This window comes from Leuciscus leuciscus, assembly GCF_965113295.1.
Source record: "Leuciscus leuciscus genome assembly, chromosome: 19".
Lineage (NCBI taxonomy): Eukaryota > Metazoa > Chordata > Actinopteri > Cypriniformes > Leuciscidae > Leuciscus > Leuciscus leuciscus.
In genome coordinates, this window is record NC_138743.1 from 11,310,737 (window position 1) to 11,335,755 (window position 25,019).

Genomic DNA, 25,019 nt, shown 5'->3' on the forward strand with positions numbered 1-25,019 from the left:
ATCATATATGGGCATGCAAAGATCAGTTGTGTTTATGATCATATGTGCTGGGCCGGTCTGGGCCAAAATGCCAGGGCCGATTTTTTGTCCCAGTCCAGCCCTGCATGACAGTACACCAAAAAACATCTTCAGGTACAGGAAAACACTGAAGCATTGACCTTCACAGCTAAAAGCAAGCAATTACACACATATTAGGCATGTTAGCAGTACACTCACCACTAGTTGAAGTTGTTAAGTGAATGCAATCTGGGTAACAGACTGCAAAAGAAGATGAGAAATTAGTTGCTTTTCCAAACTACAGTTAGCATAAGCATTCAATTCAAGTGATATGGCACTGATATTTCAGTAAGTTGCATACAATATCTAGCAAAAGGAATACATTTCTTTGAAACGGAGTGATGTTAACACCTTTGAAAACATGAAATCACAGTATTAACAGGTATACTGTGGAAGTCCACATTGAAAATCTTGTATTCAAAATTCAATTTAAATCGTAAACCATAGTTTTAAAGTTTTTGATTTAAAAAAAATCAAACAAAGGAATTTTACGACAAATATTTAAGATTGTGCACCATAGTTTAAAAAAATTGCTTTAAAAAAAAAGAAACATATTTCTGATGAAAGACGGTCATCTAAGACCATTCTCAAATCATGCTGGATAGCATGATCATCAGGTTTTTACACAGAGCAAAAGAGGGAAAAATCTAATAGAAGACATTCATGCTTATTTTTCAACACAAATTTTCACTCAAATTGTAGTGCTGGAAATAAAATTTGTAAAGTAAAAAAAAAAAAAAAAAGAAGAAGCATTTTCACAGGTGGACTTATACTTTGAAGCTCACCGTTAACATAAAAAGACAATATGCTGTTGCTAATGATTTGCATTTGATCTGTTATCTGAAGGAACACTGAATCTGTGCACTCTGTGATGTTATCTCCTCCTGACAAGGAAATGCCTTTAAAAGGGACTTCTAATATATAGGCGATTCAACAGGTTATCTGGAACTTCCAAGACTAACATAGACCAAATGTTCACACAGGACATTTAGCTTTATCTATCTTAGAGAACAGAAAGTTAGTGAGTTAATGCTTTTGATCTGAGGCGCAAGGTTTAAAGCGACACTTTTTTTCCATGGGCTGCTGACCCAAGCTGTGCTGAGTATCTAGAGTTTCAGGAACCAAGCTAAGTGGATGAAAGCAGTTCCTGGTGAAGCTTGTTATGCATGTGAATCATTCCTGCCTTTGCTTTTCCACCCAAAGCTCATTACTCTACACTGGGAGTTAGAGGGAATTTGAATGACTTTTAAAGTGCTGTCTTCGGGAGCGGGATGAGATTTGGTTCTCAAGATTCTTTCCGAATTTTTTCAATCAGAAAATCCACTGGGAATGGTCAAACTAAGGCCCCTTCAAATCTGGCATTAACATCCATCCATATATGTATCCAGAAAGTCTGGATATCCTTTGGCTGAATTGCATTTACAACTTGCATGCCAATACAGCAGAAACGTATCCATGCAAGATGAAGAATAGCACTTAGATATTATTTCCGTGGTAATGTGCACATAACAAAACAACATTTCCGTGCACAACTTTTTCGAACGTCATCAAAATCATTCTTTGACCACCAATGAATGTGGTTTAAATGAATCTTGGGTGCATTTACATGTTCGTTGTGATCACAGGACAGACAAAGCCTTCTCTGTTAGTGTAAAACATCTCTAACAAATAAATAAATACATTTTCCTTTTCTTTCTAATGCATCTGTATTTGCTTATGTTTTCTCAAATGCTTTCTATCCCTGATTTTTATGTATTAGGCACTTTTACTTCTCTGTTTTTAGGATGTTAGATTTTTATAAGAAAATACAACAAAATATTAATCTAATATAAATCAGTCTAATCGTATTTTGTTAATGCGCACAATGTCACATATAAACGCCTTACATTTCACAATTAATCAATCATAAACCAGCATCCACATAATATAGCTAAAACAGTATACTCACTGCAGCTGAGTGTGCTGTCAGTCAGCGTGTAAGTGCCCGGGATAGTCCAGTACCGATGATCCCAATCAACGACATTACCTACATCATCACAGGTGAGGGCAGACAGCTCGGAGGAGGACATGGCATAATCCCACAATCGGAAATTGTAAACAAAGCCATCCAAATTCTGATCATCCACATCGGCCGAGCTTGACCCTTTTCCTGCAAGCTGGAGGGTTCCCCCACCCTGCAGGGTGTAAAACTGAGAAGCTGAGCAGACGTTGCCTTGATAGCGACCTTCAAAGTACACTGCCACAAAGCCAGAGGACTTGGTCCAGGTGAGGCAGATGGGCTTCATGCTGGATGTGATATCAGAGCTAGTGATTTTGTCGTTTACAGAACAGTGGGAACCGACTATGAAAAGCTCCATGCCTCTGGTTGTTTTTTCAAATGCCAAAATGGATGTGTCATGAGCATCAGACAAGGTAAAGATGGTCTCTGTGCTCTTCTGGGCAGTGCGGGCGATCTCAAAGCACACAGTGAACGCAGTGAGAACAGGAATGGAGACTGAATTGGACACACTCACTGTATTCTTGCTGCTCTTTGGCATTGTGACCTTCTGGTTCCTCAGTGACACTGCCACTGCAAGAGTGAAAAACCATTAGATATTAAAACATGACACAAACGCACGTACTTAGTTAATGTGGGATAGAAAACCATTCATTCAAACCTCTTTATGATCTCCAAACCAGCTAAACCGGACAAGAGTCTAAATGTGAGTCAAACGTGAATCAACTAATACAGAGTAACTGTTTTATAATACGTTTCATCACATGAGAAAAGAAGAGAAACATTAATGTCTGAAATCATCCAAGGTTGTCAGGAACATTATATTAAGAAATCATTCTAAGACAAGCATATTAAACTTCTTTCATACTGGGAAGTCATATTATTTTGGCCATGTTAAAACTTCTCTTTTAAGTCCTATTTGCTGACATATTTCATTTAAATTGGCCGAAGTTTGTGTCTGTTGGCCGGCTCAATAAAAACCATAACCAATTCGGAATGGAAAAATACATCTCTTGTTGTGCTATTAGGTCCCTGCACTCTAATATTTGTGATGCTTTCTGACATAACCAGATGTCTAATTCTATCTAAGGATGACAGAAAAAGCAACAGGTTAGCCGAAAACTGAACGTTAATGAGATTGATCTCAAAAGTGTTTCATTTTCAAACTGGAAAAAACTGTCTCTATGTGTAAAAGCTACTGGGTTTTAATGGGTCCGTTCCCACATGTCTGACTTCATTACTTGGGTTATTTATTGCTGGTTGTTATTTCATTTGGAAGAGTTTGTGCTGTTTGATTTCAACAAGTGAACACATTTCTACATGTCAATTTATGTAGGCACCCTTGTTATTGGATAATGAGCTACACCTAGAAAAAAAGTGTATAGTTATCAATTTAATTTTTGTAAGATTTATCACCCTCTATGAACTTCCTGTGCTGAAACAAATGTGTGACTTCACAAACTCTTTCTGAAAATTCCGCAGAAAATCATGCGGAAAATCAACTTTATTTCAAATGTTCTTTTGGAATGTTCCATCACAGGAATAAATTAAATTTCAAGATATAATAAAATAGAAAGCAGTTATTTTAAATTGCAGTAATATTTCAAAATTGTACTGTTTGTACTGAATTTTTTATTAAATAAATGCAGCCTTTCTGAGTATAAGATACTTTTTTTCAAAAACATTAAAAATATCTTACTAACCCCAAAGGTTGAATGGTTGTGTACACGTTTTACTATTTACTCTGAGGTGAAAACAGGTTTCCAAATGTTTATAAAGAAAAAAGAAAAGAAATACATGACATAAATGAAGTATTTAAAATGTATATTATCTGAAAACAAGCCTTATTATCTTACACAATCAAATGAATAATCTCTTTTTTTCCTGAAAAACAAGACAAAAATACTGATTAAGAAAACAATTTGCAGGCTGAAAGCTCTGACTGAGAGAATGAGAGAAGTGCAGAATATAAATAACTTAATATGATTAAATGTTTGTGACTGTGGTCATAAAAACACAATGAGATGATACCGATAGAGAAGCAAAGCTATATGCTGCAGCAGCTGTGATATGAAACAGAGCAGCAGAGTTTAGCAATGTAATCTTGATAAAGCTTCTGTTTATGAAGTCCGATGTTTATTCATAACATTAAAACATCGTGCTCCAGCTGTCACGCTCGTCAGGAACGATTATCTGAATTTTTTTTGAAGCCACAAAACCATAGCAAAACATAATTAATAGCATGAGATAAACCATAACAGGATACAAAGCATAAATGAATACAAATTATTAAACATAAAAGTATTTTATTTTATGAAATTATTAAATTAAATAATATTTATTAATAATTTAAATGATTCCTTAAAATTGATCATTAATTAAATAAAATAACTTATAATAAAACAATAGATAAATAACCATGCTGTGCAGAGCTCGCCATGTAATAAACATACCTTGCTTGTAACTGATATGGAAGCCTTTCTTTTGGACACTAAAGTCTGAGTTAAAGGAAACCTCCATCACATTGCCACTGGAGTTGAGAGTTAGTCCATTGGGCGTTAAGCCGCAAAATTTGGCATCACTCGTGCCAGTGTTGATGACGATGCGGTCATAGATGCAGCCTTGTGCTTCCTCGAGCTCGAAATCTAGGAAGGTGATCTGCACTATAAAGCCGGTCGGGGCCTGTATGGTCCACTTGCAGGCCTGACTGGGTGGGTAGTCACTGGGGTAGCAGGGGGAGGTAAAAGAGCCCTGGGAGTCGGTGAGTACCACATTGCAGCTGACGCTAGTCTGGCAGCTCTGTGCTACTGCAAGCAAACAGGTCATATGTCACTTTACGTTGCATGGCCGAAGGACAGAGGTATATTAGCAAAGGGCCAAGGACAGGAGTGAAATCAGATGACAGGAAGATGCGTTTAGACAGCCACCGGGTTAGTGCATCGACAGGGACAAAATGAGAGGGACATTTATCAGAAAAGATATCAGGGCTGGTCGAGATACAGTGAATTACTTTTGGAATCCGAAGTAAAGACAACCTAAAATCCTGAACTGCGATTTAACCATTTGATAGACATATCAACAACATCTCCAACCAAACCCTTTAAAGGGTTAGTTCAACCAAAAATGAAAATTTCTGTCATAATTTACCCACCCTTGTTCCAAAACAGTAAGCCTTTGTTCATCTTTGAAACACAAATGAAGATATTTTATTGAAATCTGAGAGGTTTCTGTCCCTCCATTGACAGTCTGCACAACTACCACTTTGACGCTTCAAAAACGAATCCATAGGAATTAAGTAATTAAGTCAAAATTTTTGGAAGACACGATTTCTTTATATGATGAACAGATTTTAGGCTTTAATTCACATTTAAACATTCATCAACTCTCACATCAGTAGGGTAAATGTGAGCTCAAGCATGTTCGCTTGATGTGCGAGAACCACTGAGGTTCATTCTTGTGTTACGCAGCATGTTTGAGCTTCTGCAAGAGGTTTGTTCTCGCGCATCCAGCAAGTACGGTTGAGCTTCTGTTTATGTTCGCTGATGAATGTTTATATGTGAATAAAAGCCTTAATTAAATCTGTTCATCATATAAAGCAATCCAGTCTCTTTAAAAACGAATTTGACTAAACTTTTTGACGCAACAAAGTGGTAGTTGCTGGGACTGTCAAAATTTCATTAATATTTTCATTTGTGTTTCAAAGATGAACGAAAGTCTTACAGGTTTGGAATGACATGAGGGTAAGTAACTGATAACAATTATTTTCATTTTTGGGTGAAATAACCCATTCAGATCCCTCAAGTCGACTCTCGGACATAAAGACTTCAACACACTGGGAAAAAGACTTGACTCAGAGACAATGGCCTCTGTTCATGCTGACCCGAACAGCACATAAGCAAAAACCGCAACACTTTTTGGCAAATTGAGCAACGCTGAGCGATTAAGCCTTCTCAAGATGCAGTGGCTCCCTAAGGACAAGTTTGATGTACGTTAACAAACATTACTGAGGGTTGAGTAATTCAAACAGTTAAATGACAAACTAATTTAAATGATTTACAATGTGTGTGAAAAAATTTAATTTCCATGCTTGGAATTTTTGAAACTCTTTGCATTAAAAAACATTCAGGCATGGCCCCAAAAAAATCTGTTTTGAGTATTCATTGTAGTTGGCTTTAAACTAACAGGTATAGTAATCAAACCTCTGGAGAAACAGGGAATTTGGGATTTGATGGTTTACACAGATTCCAGGTGGGGAACAATAAAGTTAGAGTATACTTTAATCGTGAGAACTGCTCTCTAATAGAATGATAAAGGGCATCCACCCTAGAAAGGGAAAATGATCTTCTGTTAAAGGGGACACAACTTAAACCACAGATTGCGCTCTCTTCAGAGACCTGAGTCGTTACATGCCTTGAGCTCACCAGAGTGGACAGTTGAAATAGAGGCTGGATTTCAGACCACTTACAATTCAATCCACACTGTCAAGATGCCAAAACCACACACTTTTCTCTTCTCTTATTCTGTCAGAAGTGGTCTGACATCTAAAAGCATTGACAGACTCAAAAGATGCCCATTATCAGTATTTTTGCTAATTATGACATTTGTTTACTCTCTAACAAATTTGGTATACATTTTTGGTATAAATGGCATGGCTCATCAAGTTGTTTGTGATTTGCTGGATAATAAGGATACGGTTTATATGTATATATATATATTAGAGCTTGGCAAAATGTAGAAAAATATATATATATTCATAAAATATATTAAAATGGCCATGGAATTGGAAGGATTTACACAAGTTTTCTACCTCATATCCATAGGTTTTTCAAGGCATTGGGATCCCTGGTTCTTCAAAGGAAGCAAATCATTTGTTGAGGGGTGAATTAAATTATTTTAATTTTGTTGTTTTAGCTTATGTTAAAGCTTATTGGTCTTATTTTAAATCATTTTAAACCATCTTAAATATTCTTATGACTTTAAGGAGCTATACACTGCAGAAAGTTAAACATTACTGAACTCTAAAAAGCCATCTGTATACAAATTACTGACATAAGCCCTATTCGCACTAGATTAGTGTTATCTGGGGACCTCGTGTGATTTAGAAATTACCCTCCCCACATCTGAATCCCGCATTCGCACGGGATAAGCCTGTGGTTTTACTCAAATTTACTGACTTATCTCCCAGATATGATGTCAATGGGCTATTGCTTGGAAATGTCTTGTCGTTATAGGTCTAGCTGTATGAGATATCATAAACAGAAGAATGTTCTTCACCGCATGCTGCATACATGTCATCCATATCTCCATAATCATTCTTTTTGTTTTCGCTCTTCTGATGGGTTTCAGCTTTCTCTTTCTGCAAATTGTATAGTTGTACGGTGTATAGCGATATAACCCAGCGCCCAAAATACTATCAAAACACTCCAACACAGACTCCATTCTTCGCAAAAGATGGATAAAAAAGCAAACTGGAAACAAAAACCTTGAAAAAATGATACACGATCCTGCCAAATCACAGAGATGCCGATTCGCACGGGACTAATATTATCACAGGACCTCGGTGTTCAGCGAAATATGGTAGGTCATTTGCGGGGGACATGGCCAATTCGCACGGGATTAAGATCACAACCTCCACAATTATTACAAATGACTAGAGGTCACCGGGTAATACTAATCCAGTGTGAATATGGCTATACACAATTAAATTGAACACACAATTCTTGCAAAAGTGTTACTACTGTATGTGCCTCGAGTCGAGTTTACTAATTGAACACCATTAACGGATAACTTCTTAATAAAAAATAAAAATAAAATAATAAAAAAAACACTAGGAAAGACTAGTGCTCGCTTCCCATAGCCCTGTGCCAGCATTCAAGCCAAATTTTAATGAAACTAAATTAGTCAAAATATGTAATAAAAACGACATTTGAAGAGTTACTCGGAATTTAATAAAGTATAACACATTACGTGTTAGGGCTCCAGGGCAAAATTATCTTTGGCTGTATCGTTGGTAGTTGTAAACCATAAAACAATTAAACTAAATAGATTCTAATACATTTTATAACTGCCTCATTTTTTATTTCATTTCTCGTGAAAAGCCAGCAGACATTGTACATGCAAACAACACTTCGTAAATGTATAGCAGAGTAAGCAGACCCATTTTATTGAAGTGTAAGCTAAGGTTTCTACACATTTGCATTCTTCTGGTCCCTTCTGGGGGATCAAATACACCACACAAATCAGAATGTCAAACCAGTCTGAACAGGGTCACTACAAAACCTGCCACAAACAAGACCCCATCGACACACCTGGGACAGAAAATGGTGGAAAATGTGTAACGGTTGTCCAGCAAAAACAAAGAAAGAGGTGAGGGAAAAAAAGATCATTCTTTCCGCCATCATGCCAGGGGTTTGAACAAGCAAGGAATGGGATCAGCTTTTGACAAGTGGCCTGTGAGTGTTTTGTAGAAAGAGGCTGAAATCACTATTGGACGGAATCACGCTACTGGAATATCCTGCTGTTTTATAGATGTGTGCAAAGCTGTCGGAGTGGGCCACAGTAAAAAGAGGCACGACCAACTGTGCTACAGAAGCCACAGGTCTAACCTGGCAAAGCATCGTGTGGTGCTCAGATCCTGGTTCCCACCCAGGACGGGTTCATCTCAATACTGCGTCAGAGGGACCAAACACGTCACCTGCTTTTTTTAATGATCCTATTTGCACAAACTGCACAAACTGTACAAAACAAGACATGGATCACTCCACTCAAAGGTCACTTATTTACTAGTGGGGTAATTCTACAAAACGGTTACAATTTGTCTCTTTCATATACATAAAAATGTCTTAAAAATGAATACCTGATAACAACTTTCAGAGAAACATTTAATGTCAACTCTTTTACGATAGAAATGTTAAACGACAGACAGTAACATCCAGTGATGCAAACTACTCCACTTTTTACCTCAAATATAGCCGTTTTAAATTGAAAATATGCACTTACGTGATTCAAGTAATTCCTAACTGAGTGTGACTAGATAAAAATGTTTTACGGTTTCAACATATAAGGCATACAAATAAAAGTCCTATATTTTAATGCAAATGAATGCAAATATTATTTGCAAAGAGTTCAAAATTATGAGTTCCTTCACTGTTCTATTTATGCTTTATAAAAAATGTATCCCCCAATGTTCAGGACAGGGTTACGGCCTTGTATCACACATATATTCAAACATATTAACTTAAGATGGCACAATGCAATTTATCAACATAATTCTTAAAAACTCTTAAAATTGACCCCATTTACTTGGATGAATTGTTCACCACAAGACTAGTAATTTCACTAAGTTGATTCACAAATAATAATTTTTTTGCCTTTGTAATCTTTGATTGAAATCTTCCCCTGAAGAATGGCCTTCCTTCTCTGATGACGTCAGTTTGAGGGCTTGGGTATGACATCCTCTCCAATTGTCAGTCAGCCGCAAACTTTGACAGCGATCCAATCAATTCCCAGTGGGAAAAACAAGCCACGCCCTTTATTTATCTCATTCAATATTCCGTTTCACTCATAAAGTACGTCACAATACTGAGGTAAAGTCGGTCACAACTTCTGTTTCATGGTGACTTTAAAATTTTATAAAAGTCTAATTTAGTTAAAAATCTTTAAAATCACTTTATCAAATTGGAAAACGTACCCGTTTCATTGAATTATTTTCTTGCACTATAGTGATACACAGAAATAAACACTTGCAGAGAAAAGTAATAATAACAACACTTAAGGAAAGTAATAATATGTTACAACAGCAAAGTGTAAGCTATTTATTTCCTAATTTTTGGTATTTTTCATCATCAACACTTTGGAAATACAGTTGTAATCTTATTCATGACAGGACAAAACTAACTAACTAACTAACTAACTAAACAAACAAACAAACAAGCTGCTGATATGATGTGATTTTAGCAGTGTTGTGAAGTGACTGCTGAAGAAGTGAAGGTCAATGAAAGAATGCCTGATTATACAGGAGAAAAGAAGAGCTTTGATCTCAAAATGTCCTTTTAGAAGAAGGCCGCTTAGTAAAGATGCCAAAAGATGGAATGTCAGATACACACGTCACGGATCTCAGGCTAAAAAAGACCCGGGAGATTAAAATAGCCCTTTCAGCAGCGTCACATTTTGTGAAAGCTTTAATCCTGAAGGGTTTCATTTCTCTCACTCTCCTGGCAGTTTACCTGCTGTCTTTGTACCTCAGGTGTGCCGCATTTATCTGCCAAGAGTCAATTAACAGCTCACCCAAAAATGAAAATCCTGTCATCATTTACTAACCTCTCTGTCATGCCAGATGCCTGTATTATACCAGTTGTATCAGTTGTATTCTTATTCATGACAGGGAAAAAAAGTATAGATAAAAGTAAATAAAATAAAATACAATGCACTGTTGTGAAGTGACTTTGGATGAAAAAAAAGCTTGGTCATTCTTCCCAGCATCTCATTTTGTGCTTTTTGGAAGGAAGAAAAAAGCCATCAAGATTTGGAATGAGGTGATGGAATAAATAAGATCATTTTCTTTTTTGGGGGAACTATTCCTTAATTGAGTCCATCACTTAAGCGTGCTGCTCTTGATCACCACGGAGCGGCTGTTCTACAAAGATCCAGAGAGAATCAATTCTATAAACACACCCATGGCTCCTTGGCTTATGAAGCATGGCAGAAAAATAAGGGTTTCGTAGAACAAACATGTGACATGTTGAGTGTACATTTGCGGTTTCAGTATGAAAAACAACAACAGCATATTGTAAACTTATGCAAAAAGGGGTTGTTCCCTCCACAGCCCATAATCACATCTGGTTTTAATAACAAGCTCTTGGACAGTAAAGATTCCCTGTCTGGAATCTACAGTCTGTGCGCGTTGTTTACAGAATGTAACAAATCAGATCTAATCAACAAATTATTTCATAGAGAATTTTCCAAGTTTGAGCAACATTTGATGTAGGCGTGATTTAAATGAGGTCTAGAATGCCTATGAGAGGCGTACCATCCTAATATGGTGCCAAAAATTGCTGTTGGCCTTCTACGAGTAACATTATTCTGTTATGCCGTGGCTTAAATAAACTGAATTTCATTGTTTAGAAAGAGCATTAGCTCTCGGTTGTCCGTTTTTTAAACTATTAAAGCACTTTAGAAATTTCCCTGATGCTGATTCCCAGCATTAAATCTGATCTTTGCTCTAAACCATTTCTGACAGGCATCCAACGACCATAAATGTTCCTACTTGGACCAATATAACAGTACGAACAAATCAGGCGAGCTGCGGTATGCGACTAATATTAAAAAGACACATGCTTTTCATATGCAGCTCACAAGGAACTTAAATTCAGCAACAACAGACCGATTAAGGATTTGAGCCGCCAGTTAAGAGCAAATCCATGTTGGTGCTGAAATCACTAATAACATGTCTGAATAATAATAATAACTCCATCTCAGTAACAGTATCTGTCGTAACAGAGATTATGTCAGCTTCACAAAAACTACTACAAATGTTGCGCGTAATGGCTTGCCAACAAACAGAAGCAGGCCCGGTACACAGTTTACCATCCAATGCACACTGACAGAGCTCATGTTTTATTGATACATTTAGGATTATATGTAGGATCATTATTTAACTATAAACTGATTATGGCTTTTTTCTTTCTTTAAACATTTTTTTTTTGGATTAAGATATTTTCATGTAACAGTTGTGATTTCTAAGCGTACAAAATGCAAGGAAAAGGACAATAAAAGCATGTTAAAGGTGATTTTCAAAAGCATGATAAAGGCAAAGAGCAAGAAATGTGACAAAGTCCACATATAAGGAAGCTAAGAGAACATTTAAAAAATGTACATAGAAAATGAAAAGAGAATCACTGAAATAAGCCAGGAAGCAACTGAAAATATGAAATAAATCATTAAAGAGAGAGAAAAAGGTGAATTAATGAGATGGAAGCAATGTTGATTAGCATGATGAGCAATATACATATCAAATCAGTTCAGAATCAAACTACGGCTTACATTTCCAGATAACACACCATTTGCATTTTAACATTTTACATTTATATCTGCAGAGCTCCTTTACCTGTAGTCAAAAAGCAGTTCAGCAGCAGGAAAACTACGAGAGCATTCTGGAACTTCCATCTCCACCACCGACCGCTGATGAACGAAATCCTGCCAATCAGATTAAGCAAAATACATTTTGAAACAAAACCACAATTTAATTTATTACTTATATGTAATTTCAGTATAGTGTAAATACACGAAAACCACAATTGCATTAGAGGTTTCATTAAATGGTCTGCAGTTAAGGCCGGGATAAACTTTTGACGCAATGGATGTTTAAAAAAACACGTTTGAATTTACTTGCATAAAATGCAAATAGCACCATGAACTGTTGTTGCTTTCTGGTTTTCTTAGTCACTGACACTTCATACACGGCAACTAGCATAAACTTCATGCATAAACTTTTCTCACTTTCTCTCACACACAGGAGTACAATATCTTTATTCATGCGTCTATAATTTGGGAGAACTTTGAAGGTTTAAATTATGTATTTGTGGCATGGAAATATATATTTTTTCTTGTCAGAACAGTGACCGCAGCCATCCAAAAGCTGCCCCATTACATAATGACTAATCACTCTCCCACGTCAGCCATAAGAAGTTTGCTGAAAAAGATCACGGACGGTGAGGTTTACAAAGAGGCACACCGCTATTTACAAAGCGTAACTTGGAACGACGGGAAACTAGAGACTGAAAAAAACACAAGAGAGCCATTTATATTCAGTGTGTTATCTATTAAAGTGGAGTGTTGCTCTGAAGCAGTTAGCTCATGCATGTAAAATGTGTTAACATATTAATATGTTAATGCTTAAAACTACTCTCATTCTTAGCGCAGTTTTAAGGACTTCACCCAAAAATTTTAATTCTGTCATCATTTACTAACTGTGTGGAACACAAAAGTCAATGGGGTCCAAAAAAACCCACAGAACTCCAGTGACTTTCATTGACATTTTTCTAAATATTTTCTTTGGTGTTCTACAAAGTCATAAAGTCAAGAAGAAATAAAGTAATACCGGTTTGGAACAACATGAGGGTGACTGAATTATCAAACGATGTTTAACCCTAAAATACACAAACTCCAATGTCCAATGTCCTTACATGTTCAAAGAGAGGTAAGGATACTGACATATACGATAGAGCCTACAATACATCACATTAAGCAATGACTGCTGTTCAGAATGGATCACTATGTTGGTGCTTCAGATCCACAATAATGGACTGTACTGAGCACTACCCAGGTGTCCCTGCTCTCTTTAAAGCTTTAATAGTGCTTCTGAGAAATTTTGATCACAGTTGGCTAGCTGCAAAAACAGCAATCCAAGGCTTTACTGGAAAGAGAAGCTGATAAACAACATACTTAAAAATAAAGGTTCTTCAATGGTTATTTGTAATATAGATCAAGAAAATGTTTTGCTTTATAGGGTTCTTGAGTTGGCTGTGGTTAAAAAAACATTCTTGATGTTACATCTATGAAAAATATCTCAGAATATCGGTTTCCGAGCTCTTTGAAGCATCAGAAAATGTATGGTTTTCTATAGAACTAAAGAATAAAAAGTACTTAAAACGGTTCTCCTTCTGCATCAAGCTGTAAAACCATCTAAGCATGCGACACTAATCCATAAAATCAATCTCAGATGAATCAACTGCACATATCTGTGATTTCACTACAAAACACATTCAAAATTGGGGAAATTAATAAGCAACCCCTGGTCTGAAATCTGCTTCCAAGAAGACAAGTTCTATTGAGGCATTATCAGAAGTTCATGGAAAATGAAGATTCCAGTGGGAGATGATAACCACTAGAGACCTCATAAGTTATTCTGATGAAGACATTATATGTTTGATTGGGCATTGTTCATCTACATTAGGATTACAGTGATAAATGTCTTCATTATAACAAATGGATGGAAAATTCCCTCCATCTGGGACAGAGTATGTTATAATGAGATTATCGCAATGCTTCATTTGATACTATGGTTAATAACACCTCAGTCTGTAAGCTTTTGTTGCCAAGACTAGAAATGTGTGAAGTTACAAGATCCTGTGTGAGGTCCCGAGATCTTGTTTCATTTCAACAACCATTGTCGAAAGATAATGGAGATCTCTATTTCCAGCCCACAGTGCAGTTTAGCGAAGGCAGAATCAGCCAGAAGAACAATAGATAGGGCCCTGAATTCATATTTTATTAAACAACCACAACATGCCATCAATTGCATTCATTAGAAGGCCACAATGATGGAATAATATAATTTAAAGGGACACGATCCCTTTAAATGAGAAGAGAATCTTATCTAAGAGGAATGTAAGTCAACACCCTGAAATAAATCATTGTTACAAATCAGAATGTTACTACATATTTTTCAGCCTTAAATAAACAGCCTCACAGCAACTCTGTAAGTTGGAGCATTTGTCACCACAGGGATCAGAATGAGGCCATTTATTTCGACCATTTTATAAAATTCATGTAATACATGACATTATAGAACATATGAATAATGTTCAGAACGCTCCCCTAAGCGTATGTAAATACACATGAATGGGGTCAGCGACTCAGGGGACCCTGCAAAAAGCATAAAGAACTTGATTCATCATGGCAAAAAATGAGTTGGAAAACCAGAAACAGTGCCTTCTGGTATTCATAAGTCTAAGACTTCACAAAAAATCATAATGCAAAATAATAGGAATACTAATATTAATATAGACTTTAAAGCTTTGGGAATTCCGAAATATAAAACTGTACAAAAAAAAACCCTAATGAATTAAAAAGTGAAACCTTTAGAAGTAACTGAAAATACAGCAAGACTTCAAGAGATTATTAACTTCAGAAACGCCACAGCTGTCAACACAGTTATATTGAATATTTATCATCCTCACATTTTTTTTTCTGACATGAGCTCATCTCATCTAATGACATAAGAAATTCCACATTATATACTTCATGGTTATGACTTAAAATCAAGTTAACAGTCGGGCATCAAATGTCTAATTGCCCAAAAACGCTGCAGCCTAAACGTGTAGGCAGGCAACTAGAAAGACAGACTATGAGTGGAAGCTATAATTTAGACGTAGACATTTTAAATACTATTTAGTTGTTTGCAGTTTTATTTGCGGCCATCTAAAAGTCCAATAAGCAATTCATCTGCCCACCAACACTGTAATGCGACACCCATTCTTTTGGGCCATGGATATTTCACTTCACTGGTCAAAACAGTAGGTAAAGTTCAACAAAAATATGCACAATACACCTATTATACCAACAAACAAACAATATTATGTGCGGTTTCCATTTATGAGTTGACAATCAAAATAAAGATATAGCCTAGGTAAAACACGCAGCTGTCTCACGGATCACTGTTTCTAATTGTATTATTATTACGATTCATTTTAGACGATATTTTGAACTTTTCAAAGGATTCCAAACTCCTTTTGGTCAAATTCTATTATCACAAAAACTACCAAATCAGAGACATTATTGCCAGCGAACGTTAAACAGTGAAAACCAAAATATATATATTTTTATGAGATATATCTCCGAATATCCCATTTCACAAAGAAACAAACAGGAAGTTAAAAGAAGTTAGCCTACTTACATTATTTCATTGAAGCTCGTCTCGTTGAAGAACCATTATAGCCTATCTCTTCTCCTGTTTGAACAACTTTAAGAGAACTTTGAGAGGCAGCCCACCATCAACTTTCACGCGCCACGCCAATGCTTAGCAAAAACATTTCATAATCGGAGATATTCTTAAACCAAGTGCAATATCTATTTTGGATGGATGAACCTGTTCTCCGAGCAGACAGATGCTGGTTAAAGCGTTAACAAGAGTTTACTAGACAAAACTGTTCTTGTCCAACCGCTGGAGGCAGTTCTCAACAGAGCCCCACCCTACAGTAAGAGAAATCCCGAGGAGACCCCGCAAAATAATAAATAAATAAAATATGAATACGTAGTATTAGTTCTTGGTACTCATTGGGATTAAATATGAAATTAGCAGCAAATAACAATGTCTAATTAAAAGTAACACATTATTATGTTTATTTATTTAATATTTTCACATTTGGATATAAAAAAAACGCGCAGAGTTATTTATATGTCGATAGAGTAGGCTAAACACACACACACACACACACACACACACACACACACACACACACACACACACTATATAATATAGCAGTCCCTCCAGAAAAACGCGATTATGCGATCGCATGATTCCATGCATAATCAGCCAAAGTCCGCATATTTATGCGGGGGGCGCATTTTTTTAAATACGCCGCACTTTTGCCGCATAAATTGCAGATTTCCGCGTGCAAAATATGCGGGCTTGCATGATTTCATAATCCCCGCATTTTCGTTGCAAAAAGTCACATATATATCTTAGCAGAAAGTTGACAAATGTTGGGTTTACTTCACACAAGCGCAGCCATTTCCCCTGTTGCCATGGGAACGTTGTGAAGTGACGTAATTACGCGACATCATTGAAAAGCTGCAAACCCCGCGATAGGCCTATTTCACAAAAATCCGGTCGTATCTTACACCGCAGGCCGTGCTTTGCAGGTTTTCATGGAACAACTGGGGAGAAGTTAAATCACGTCAGACACAGAAGGCAAAAAGACGTGTCTGTGGTGTGAAGGAGTAAGTTAAGCAGATGTTGAAAATGGAGTGTTGATGCTGGTTCGGGAGTGATGCCCTGACAAAACATGTTTATATTGCACTTGATTGTTATCTGATTTGCACGTCATGCACTTTTATTTATTATTATCAAATGTTGGCAAATTAAAATTGTTTGTAGAAGTTGTTTTCTGTAACTTTCTTAAAAATGAGTGAACATGGAGCAGTTTTTCCGTGAGCGGGACTGGAAAACCCGGAGTGGATCATGAGCGGAGTGATAAAAGAACGCTTAGAGTGGAGAGAGGAACATGCTTTTGCTCCACTCCAGGCTTTGATCGCATCCCCCTAAGCAGGGTGAATAGCCTACACCTCGTCTTTCCCATTCAAACTAAAATGAAGAATTTATTACACTATTAATGTAATTGGTGTTGGGCAATCACTTTTTTTTCTCTTTTTCATCAAACTGCAGTTTTTGCAAGTTCCCGCAATTTTTGCAAGTTCCCGCAATTTTTGCAAGTTCCCGCAATTTCATCGCATAAAATTGCATAAATATCCCGCATATTCCATCGCATTTTTTAAGAAATCTTGCCGCATAATCAAGGATTTTTGCCCGCAACAATCACAAAAAAACTCCGCGTTTTTCTGGAGGGACTGATATAGGCTATATACACATGCACACATATAGCCTATATATTATATATATATATACATACACACACACACACACACACACACACACACACACACACACACACACACACACACACACACACACATATATATATATACTTTTGTTTGTTATTTTGCATAATTTTCAACTCAACTAAACAAAAATTTTGTGAGAAATTTTACATGATATACAATTAGTACATCATTATATCCAACACTTGTAAGATATATAAATATAGGCAAATTTACATCTGCAAATAAATACATACAGTAATAAACACATTAAAACAATTTGCTTGTGCTTAAATGACTAAGTATTTCATACTTATATTTTCATTAACAAATTATTACTTCTTCTTAATTTGTTAAAGACCTTATAAAACAACTGTAAAAATGATTTTGTCCTCAGTAACCCATGCTATCTACTTTGTTTTCAACGTCAGAGAAGATCTTCCAGTTAGATAGTTCCTACAAGTCGGATAACTGTATTTGCATGTACCTCAGATACTTACATTTTAGCGCTCAGGTCAAATTTCATGCTCCACAGAAATTTCAGGATATGTAGATGTAACCAATTCCTGTTTACTACAAGCCTGTGAGCTGATGTATGAATGATAACAAATATTGTCATAGTTTATTTGGATGAAGAGCCTGCCTCTTTCTTTGAATCAGATAGTGTCTCTCTGTGGGGACTGTTATGTTTTGATCTATTGTGGGTGTGAGAACCCATAGACAATAACATGGACATTTATTATAGGCCAGCTACATTTATGTTTTGTTTAGTGTTGAGATTTACAGCCACGATGATGTTTTATCACCATAACACAGGACATTGCCTGAAGATTTTGAACTTAAAACAACTAAAGAGCCAGAAATTAGGATTTGTATTATCCTTCCAAATGTTTTGCTGTTCAAAAATGACTTATTTTGCTCAATAGCCAATGCAAAAAATGGTACATTTTAATGATAAAGCTATAAGAAGAAAAAAGATGAACCGTGTTCTCAATTCCCACAGAACTGATAGTGATCAAGTAATAAACTTTATCTGTGCGCGTCAATGTCAATACCCTTAAACACACTTTAAAACACTAAAGAGAGATTACAAAGTCACAGAATCTGAAGAATGTCGTCACTCAGAATTTAAGGTTAATTTTTAAAGGTTAAAAGACAAAGCCATTATGGTTTAACCGTCCTCTGTATGTCAATGGATATGCACTCCTAGATGGATTTTATCAGAAGCAATATATTACTTTGTAAATTCACTTGAGCCAATTAAACCTGAGTACAAAGGAGTAAGACAGGTAAGGATGGAAAATCCCAGGTGATGTTCATTTGCATCCGCAATGAGGCAGGAAAGGATTCAGGCAAATGCAGATGCATGCAGTGATAGCTCAGTCAATGCCCTTTCTATTACACTTCAGGCTAAACAGTGGAGAGAGAGGAAAACAGTGGCACTGCTAATTCAACCGCAAGAATCACAAATTGGGCAGAAAACAACAGGAACTATCTATTGTAATTAATTGCTTCCGGCAAATGCACACTGAACTGACCAAGTTCATTCATGCATATGGCTAAATGGGTTGTGCCTAATAATAATAATAATTATTATTATTTTATTACCCATCATAATGTAACTAAACTCAGTGCCTTTGAAATGCAATATCACACTCATATTTTAATCTGCAGGAATACTTACTGTGTCAGATTCTTACTGTTACTGGCATCTGGAATAATTCAAATATGAACAAAGTATCAAGCATTAATAACAGTGAAGGAGAAAATACCAGTCTTTCTAATTTAATCGAGTCAAATAAACTGCACAAATGGGTCCAACTGATTTGGCCTTTTAATTGACTGGTTTAAGACTGTCTGTAGAAGCCAGTTAACTATTATAATCCTCATTCACTTTCTGACTGAATGTGCGTAACGCTTATTGTTTACATAATGTAATGCATACACCTTATTAAGCAGCATATAATGACTACATTTAATACTCAAGCACCAAAAAGCAAAATAAAGAATACATTTTTCACTAAGGATTATAATACAAAGGAAAAAATACACTGCAAATGACCAAAAAAAGTCAAATAAGAGTCAAAAAAAGATTTATTGTTGATCATAACACAGAAAACTTAAGTAAATGACTGCAGAATCCTTCCACCTTAAGCATATACAAAGGAGTAAACAGAATGTAGTAAAATTAGTTAAGGGCAAAGTCACTCTAATGCTCATGTTTCAGAGAGCCTGAGGTAAAGATGAGAGTTCTTGTTTAATAGATATCTTGAGACATGCTGTCATGTCCATGCATATCTAACCAAATTGTTGCGAAGCCAGAAAACTTCAAACCATGAATATGTATTAACTCCTCAGAATTTGAAAGGGTCTTTTCACATGCACCTGATTTTTTTAGCGTTGCATCTTTGTCTCATTGGTCTAGTAATGAAAAGCTATTGACATCCAATATGACTGAAACAGATGTTGTATTGAGTGATGTGGGGGTGTCCTGTGGAGCGTCTCTTTTTGATACAGATGGGGCTGGGGAAATGGCCCTTTTTCAGTTCATCTGGGCCAGATCTCTGATAAAGTGGTTTTAAGGGGGACAGCACAATGGTTTCATTCTTTGCCAGTGGTTAGAAGCTTCAGGGCCTTCTGCAGATTCTGGACGGCAGTGCCCACATCCTCATATTGCAGTGCACTGCCTGCATATTTACAGTATTTCTGAGCCCGAGTGAAGTCTTCTGGTGTGAGCCTCAAGTCTCCTGTAAAGAGCAAAAGAAATTATTAGTTGTATTCTCTAAGGGTGAATTAAATGTATCAAGTGACAGAGTTGCAGCACAACTGTTTTCAACAATGATAAAAAAAAGAATGTTCTTGAGCATCAAATCAGGATATTAGAATGATTTCTGAAGAATCTTGTGACACTGAAGACTGGAGTAATGATGCTGAAAATTCAGCTTTGTCATCACAGGAATAAATTATATTTTAATTTGTAATAATATTACAGTTTTTACTGTATTTATGATCAAATAAATGCATCCTTGGTGAGCATAAGAAAATTATTTATGACCCCAAACATTTGAATGGTAGTGTACATTAGCTATAAAATAATAGTGAATATATAAATGATATAAATATAATGTGAGACAGATACAGATACTATTACCAGAGTACTTAAATGATTCCCAGGGGAAAATTCTGGTAAAGCAAAGCACCCATTTCACACATGCATGTCTCTCCAGTGGCCAACAGCACATTAAATTATAGGGTGAGTTGAGGTTGGGCTAGTTTATGAATACTTAACTTCAGGCATTTGAAATACTATAGTCATGGTGCACAAATGCCCTTACCACAATGTAAACTATGCTGGCTCTCACAATGACACTCTGAGTGACAGTTTGAGCTGAATCCATAATGTGGGAACAAAATAATGAACTGGACAGAGACGACCACCAAAACACTTGAGAGCTTTCAAAACAGTTTAAGGTACAGCAGTTCTGGGAACCTAAAAAAGATCTCTAGATCCTGTCTCCTCTCCAGTATTAATATTTAACCACAATACATTTTTTGTCTCATTCAAAAGCATTGCTTGCACCTCGATTACTAAAGTATACACAAACTGGGAAGACTATAACCACAGAGCTGTCTCAACTGAGATGCTCGATTTCAAGAACATTTCAACAAGTTAAAATACTGGTAATGTTATGACCTTGGTCGACTTTGGCTGTAGAGGGGGTGAAATGTGTAACAGAAGTTTCAATGGGACACACACACTGGTTCATTCTTATGTGATATATTTACAAATATGAATCTACTTATGTGCTGATCAATCGAAAAGAATGCAGAATGCATAACCAAAGATTGTATTAGAATGACTTTAACATTTGAGGACTTGCTTAGAAAGTTACTCTTTGGTTGGTGAAGCAGGTTTGAAGACTAGCTTGATTAGGACTTTAGACATGACTGCTTGTAAGTACAGGTCCAGTGACGTAAGCATTTGCTTGTTAACTAAGATGCATTTCCCAGTTACATTGCAGTGACATGATCCATTTTGGGATTTGATTTAATTAGGGGCCAAGCACCGAAGGTGCAGTGGCACCTATTGTATCCGTTGGCGTTCCTATTATTCTTCTTCTTCCTCCTCCTTCCGCTCTGGGAGTCTATGGCAGCCCATAGAACCGCTTGTGGGAAAGTTATGAAATTTGGGACACTGATAGAGGATAGTCTGAACTGTCACCATAGCAAATTTACAGTCTCTAACTCAATCCCTCTAGCGCCAACAACTGTCCAAAGTTTCACTCGTTTATGCTAATAACTTTTGAATCATAAGGGATAGAAACAAAATAATGTTTTCCTCTGATTCCCTAGCTAAAGACGATTCGATTGCACCCTATGACGTCATTTTCTATTATGAAAATGTCCGCCATTTTGAATTCTCCAAAAAAACTACTTTTTCAAACTCCTCCTAGGCCGTTGCTCCGATTTTTATGAAAATCAAATCAGATCATCTTCAGACTATGCTGTCAAAAAGTTATCAAAAGCTTTTTGATAAACAAAACGGTTATCGAATAACATGCAAATGAAATTGACGTAGAGCATCCCAAATTGGACAAGGCTGTCTCTCCGCAACGCTTTATCGTCTTCAGACCAAACTTGGTACATGTCATCACAAGCATGACCTGAGGCTACATGCTGCGTTTCGGCGCAGCGCCACCAACTGGTCCGGAGATACGGAAATAGGCTATTTTTGCTTATAACTTCTGAACGGTGTGTCCAAAAATCATAAAAGTGGTCGTGCGTCAGCTGAGTCGACTGATATCCAATTATTCCATAGCTACCATTTTTTGGCGTCGGCCATTTTGAATTTTGTACCAAAATGCTGTATTTATGAACGCATGAACGTATAGTTTCGGGGCAGCGCCACTTTGTGAAAAAAAAAAAGTGATTTCCAAAATTTAGAAATTTCCAACAATTCTAATAGCTTTTGAATAAATTTGCTTATTGTAATGACACTGGTCTTAATAGATTCCCTGGGTTATGCCGAAAACAGTTTTGCCATAGTCAGCCAAACTTCCTGTCCGCCATCTACTAAAACCTACTTTTTCGAACTCCTCCTAGACCGTTTGTCCTATTTTCAGCAAAATCTAATCGTATCATCTCCAGACCGTGCCGACTAAAAGTTACGGATTCCGTTTTCGTAGGCATGCTGCCAAAATAACTATTCAGGCTTTATCTCTGCAATACCTTGACATTTTGACACCAAACTTTGTATGTGTCATTGTCACCTCACTCTGACCACACCACATAAATGTCGTAACTGTGCCACCTATTGGTTGAAAGTGATAATCCATTAAATCATATTTTTAGTTAATGTATATGATTTTTCAGCCATTTTGCCTAAATTCATCTATAAATCTCTTTAATTGCTCCTTGATGCAGTTGGTCTGACACTCCCAGACATGTAGGCATGTCTTATTGTCTTCTTTGTGCTTGGCCCCGATAATGGCTGCTTACAGCTATATTTAATAATAGGTTTGTTATTGTTTGGTGCAGGTAGTCTCGGGGGCATGTCAGTGTATAAGCTTGTTTGCTGTCTTCTTAATCACTGCCCTGCAAGTATTGATCACCAGTAACTCTGAAAAATAGGGATTGGATGAGCATGGGTTTATATAAAGGAATTTAAATTAATTAAATGATTTACTCTTAATTGATTTATAAAAGCAAAATAAAGCATAAGGTTTCAGAAGGATAAAATATTTTACACTACCATCAGTTGCGTAACTTTGTTTTATAAAGTGGGTGGGACAGGTGTGTGTGGGGGGAGGGGTTGCTAATACAATGGTATATCAGAAATATGTACAATATATGTACCATAACAATTGCAGAAAAAAAAACTAACATTACTATGTCCAGAAATCAATTTCAATAGTACATTGGATTTAATTTATCGACATAGACATGTTTAATGTTCAGTCTTACATCTACTATAATACAGTATATTGTTAGTGTTGAGATTTTTCACGTAAATAAATACATAGATCCGCAAAATTTGTGTACCTTAATAGTCTAGTGGTAGAAGCGTGTCAGAGGTTCTGGGTTCTAATCCGCCCTTGTATAGTTTTTTTTCTCATCAAAACCGAATATGTTCATCAGTGATTGTATATCAAGACCAGGGACACGTTTGTGTGCATTTTGTTTTGTGATTTCACTGAAATGAATAGAGTATCCACAACAGCGTTAAGTGACAGATTGAAGTGCTCGTCTGTGTGAAGACTCTGCATGAGCCACTAGAGAACTCTGTATCCAGCGCATATAGTTTATATAGTATCATATTATCCTATGTTACTTTTCTTATTAACTTACTTAATGTTAAACCGACAACCAAATCAGATTTGGTGTTGTCATTGAAATAAAAAGCCAAACTTTTTTTTTTGCCCTGGCAACTAACTGAATTAAGTTTAAAGGGGACATGATAGACTGTCAGTGAAACTGGACTGAAGTAATAATCCACTTTTCCGGAGAGTTCGCTTTGGCAAGCTGTTTCAAACTCCCAAACGAACATAGTTTCGGCCTGATTTTGTTCGAAATGAAAATCACATCAGTTCATTCTTCGATTTCGCTTGAAGTATATCGGCGCCTTAATCCCTGGTTTCAAGGACGACCCCTAAATCAACACCTCACATTCAGAGCCATGTTTCACATGCCCAATTAGTGTCTTATGAGGCACAGACTTTCCCTTCAAACCAATTAGACAATGTCATGGCCAATCTGTTGTCCCGGAAAGACCCTGACGGTTAAGAGAGGATGAGAAAGGCAATTTGCAGTATGACATTGCAAACTTTTCATATTGAGGTTGCAGATGGGGTTTTTTTTTTTTTTGGCACGTGGTTCTATGCAATATTAATGATGACCAATATTTATGTATTGTCTTCCTTATTTGTCCCCATCTGGGCACCTGTTATGATAGCAGACAGACTTCAATTAGCCAAAACAATATCAAATGATACTCTGTTGTCAATGTATACATGACTCAAATTTGTAACTGGACAAATTGCATCTTGCACTGCAAATCATTCAATCTGCTCTATTTCCGACAATTGCAACAATAAAGGGCAGTCAGAAATCATTAATTTATTTAGAAAAGCCAGTGCAAAGTGTGCTTTTTCCTCTGCCCATTTGAGCAGAAAATGAGATCAATCATGTTGGTGAAATGAGGTCCTATTCTTTCTGTCACGATTATTTGCCAGGTTCGGTGAAATTGGATTTCAGTAAAGAGTTGTCTTCACACAAAAAGCTTACCTTCCTGGGTATTGTTTAGAAGCGAAGGATCGACCACTGGCATGGCTCGTGGAACAGGCACTGGTTTGATGGGCTGTGCTGCTCCAAAAGAAGGGAAAAAGTCAATTTAATCATAAACATAAATGTCCTTTTGCATTTGCAATCATGGCTGATAGGATGTTGAAAAACTGTAATGGACGAATTAACTAGTCCATCACCGTAATTGATTCAGCGTTAGATGGGCTTAGCTATTAGCTATGGCTGAGCATAATCTTTAAAGAGTCCGAGAGCTGACATGGAGTCAAACACACAAGCAAGGAAGTGA

At 36.6% G+C, this 25,019-nt stretch overlaps 2 protein-coding genes across 13 annotated transcripts in view; both read right to left on the minus strand.

The window, feature by feature from the left end:
- adgrg6 (adhesion G protein-coupled receptor G6) overlaps nucleotides 1–16,007 on the minus strand; it is a 44,988-nt gene extending 28,981 nt beyond the window's left edge. For 5 of the 12 annotated variants that reach the window (XM_082148174.1, XM_082148173.1, XM_082148172.1 and 2 more), the window contains exons 1-5: nucleotides 15,729–16,007; nucleotides 12,159–12,247; nucleotides 4,507–4,860; nucleotides 2,006–2,626; nucleotides 217–258 (exon numbers count right to left, since the gene is read on the minus strand). In XM_082148174.1, coding sequence (XP_082004300.1) covers nucleotides 217–258; nucleotides 2,006–2,626; nucleotides 4,507–4,860; nucleotides 12,159–12,247; nucleotides 15,729–15,730 — 1,108 coding nt within the window. In that variant the 5' untranslated portion in view covers nucleotides 15,731–16,007. The remainder of the gene's footprint in view (nucleotides 1–216; nucleotides 259–2,005; nucleotides 2,627–4,506; nucleotides 4,861–12,158; nucleotides 12,248–15,728) is intronic. The other 7 variants (XM_082148176.1, XM_082148175.1, XM_082148170.1 and 4 more) reach the window with 5 other exon arrangements.
- Nucleotides 16,008–19,507: 3,500 nt separating this feature from the next.
- The window catches only part of vta1 (vesicle (multivesicular body) trafficking 1), a 40,243-nt gene continuing 34,731 nt past the window's right edge, over nucleotides 19,508–25,019 (minus strand). Inside the window, exons 7-8 of the mRNA XM_082148291.1 lie at nucleotides 24,716–24,793; nucleotides 19,508–20,178 (exon numbers count right to left, since the gene is read on the minus strand). Coding sequence (XP_082004417.1) covers nucleotides 20,033–20,178; nucleotides 24,716–24,793 — 224 coding nt within the window. The 3' untranslated portion in view covers nucleotides 19,508–20,032. The remainder of the gene's footprint in view (nucleotides 20,179–24,715; nucleotides 24,794–25,019) is intronic.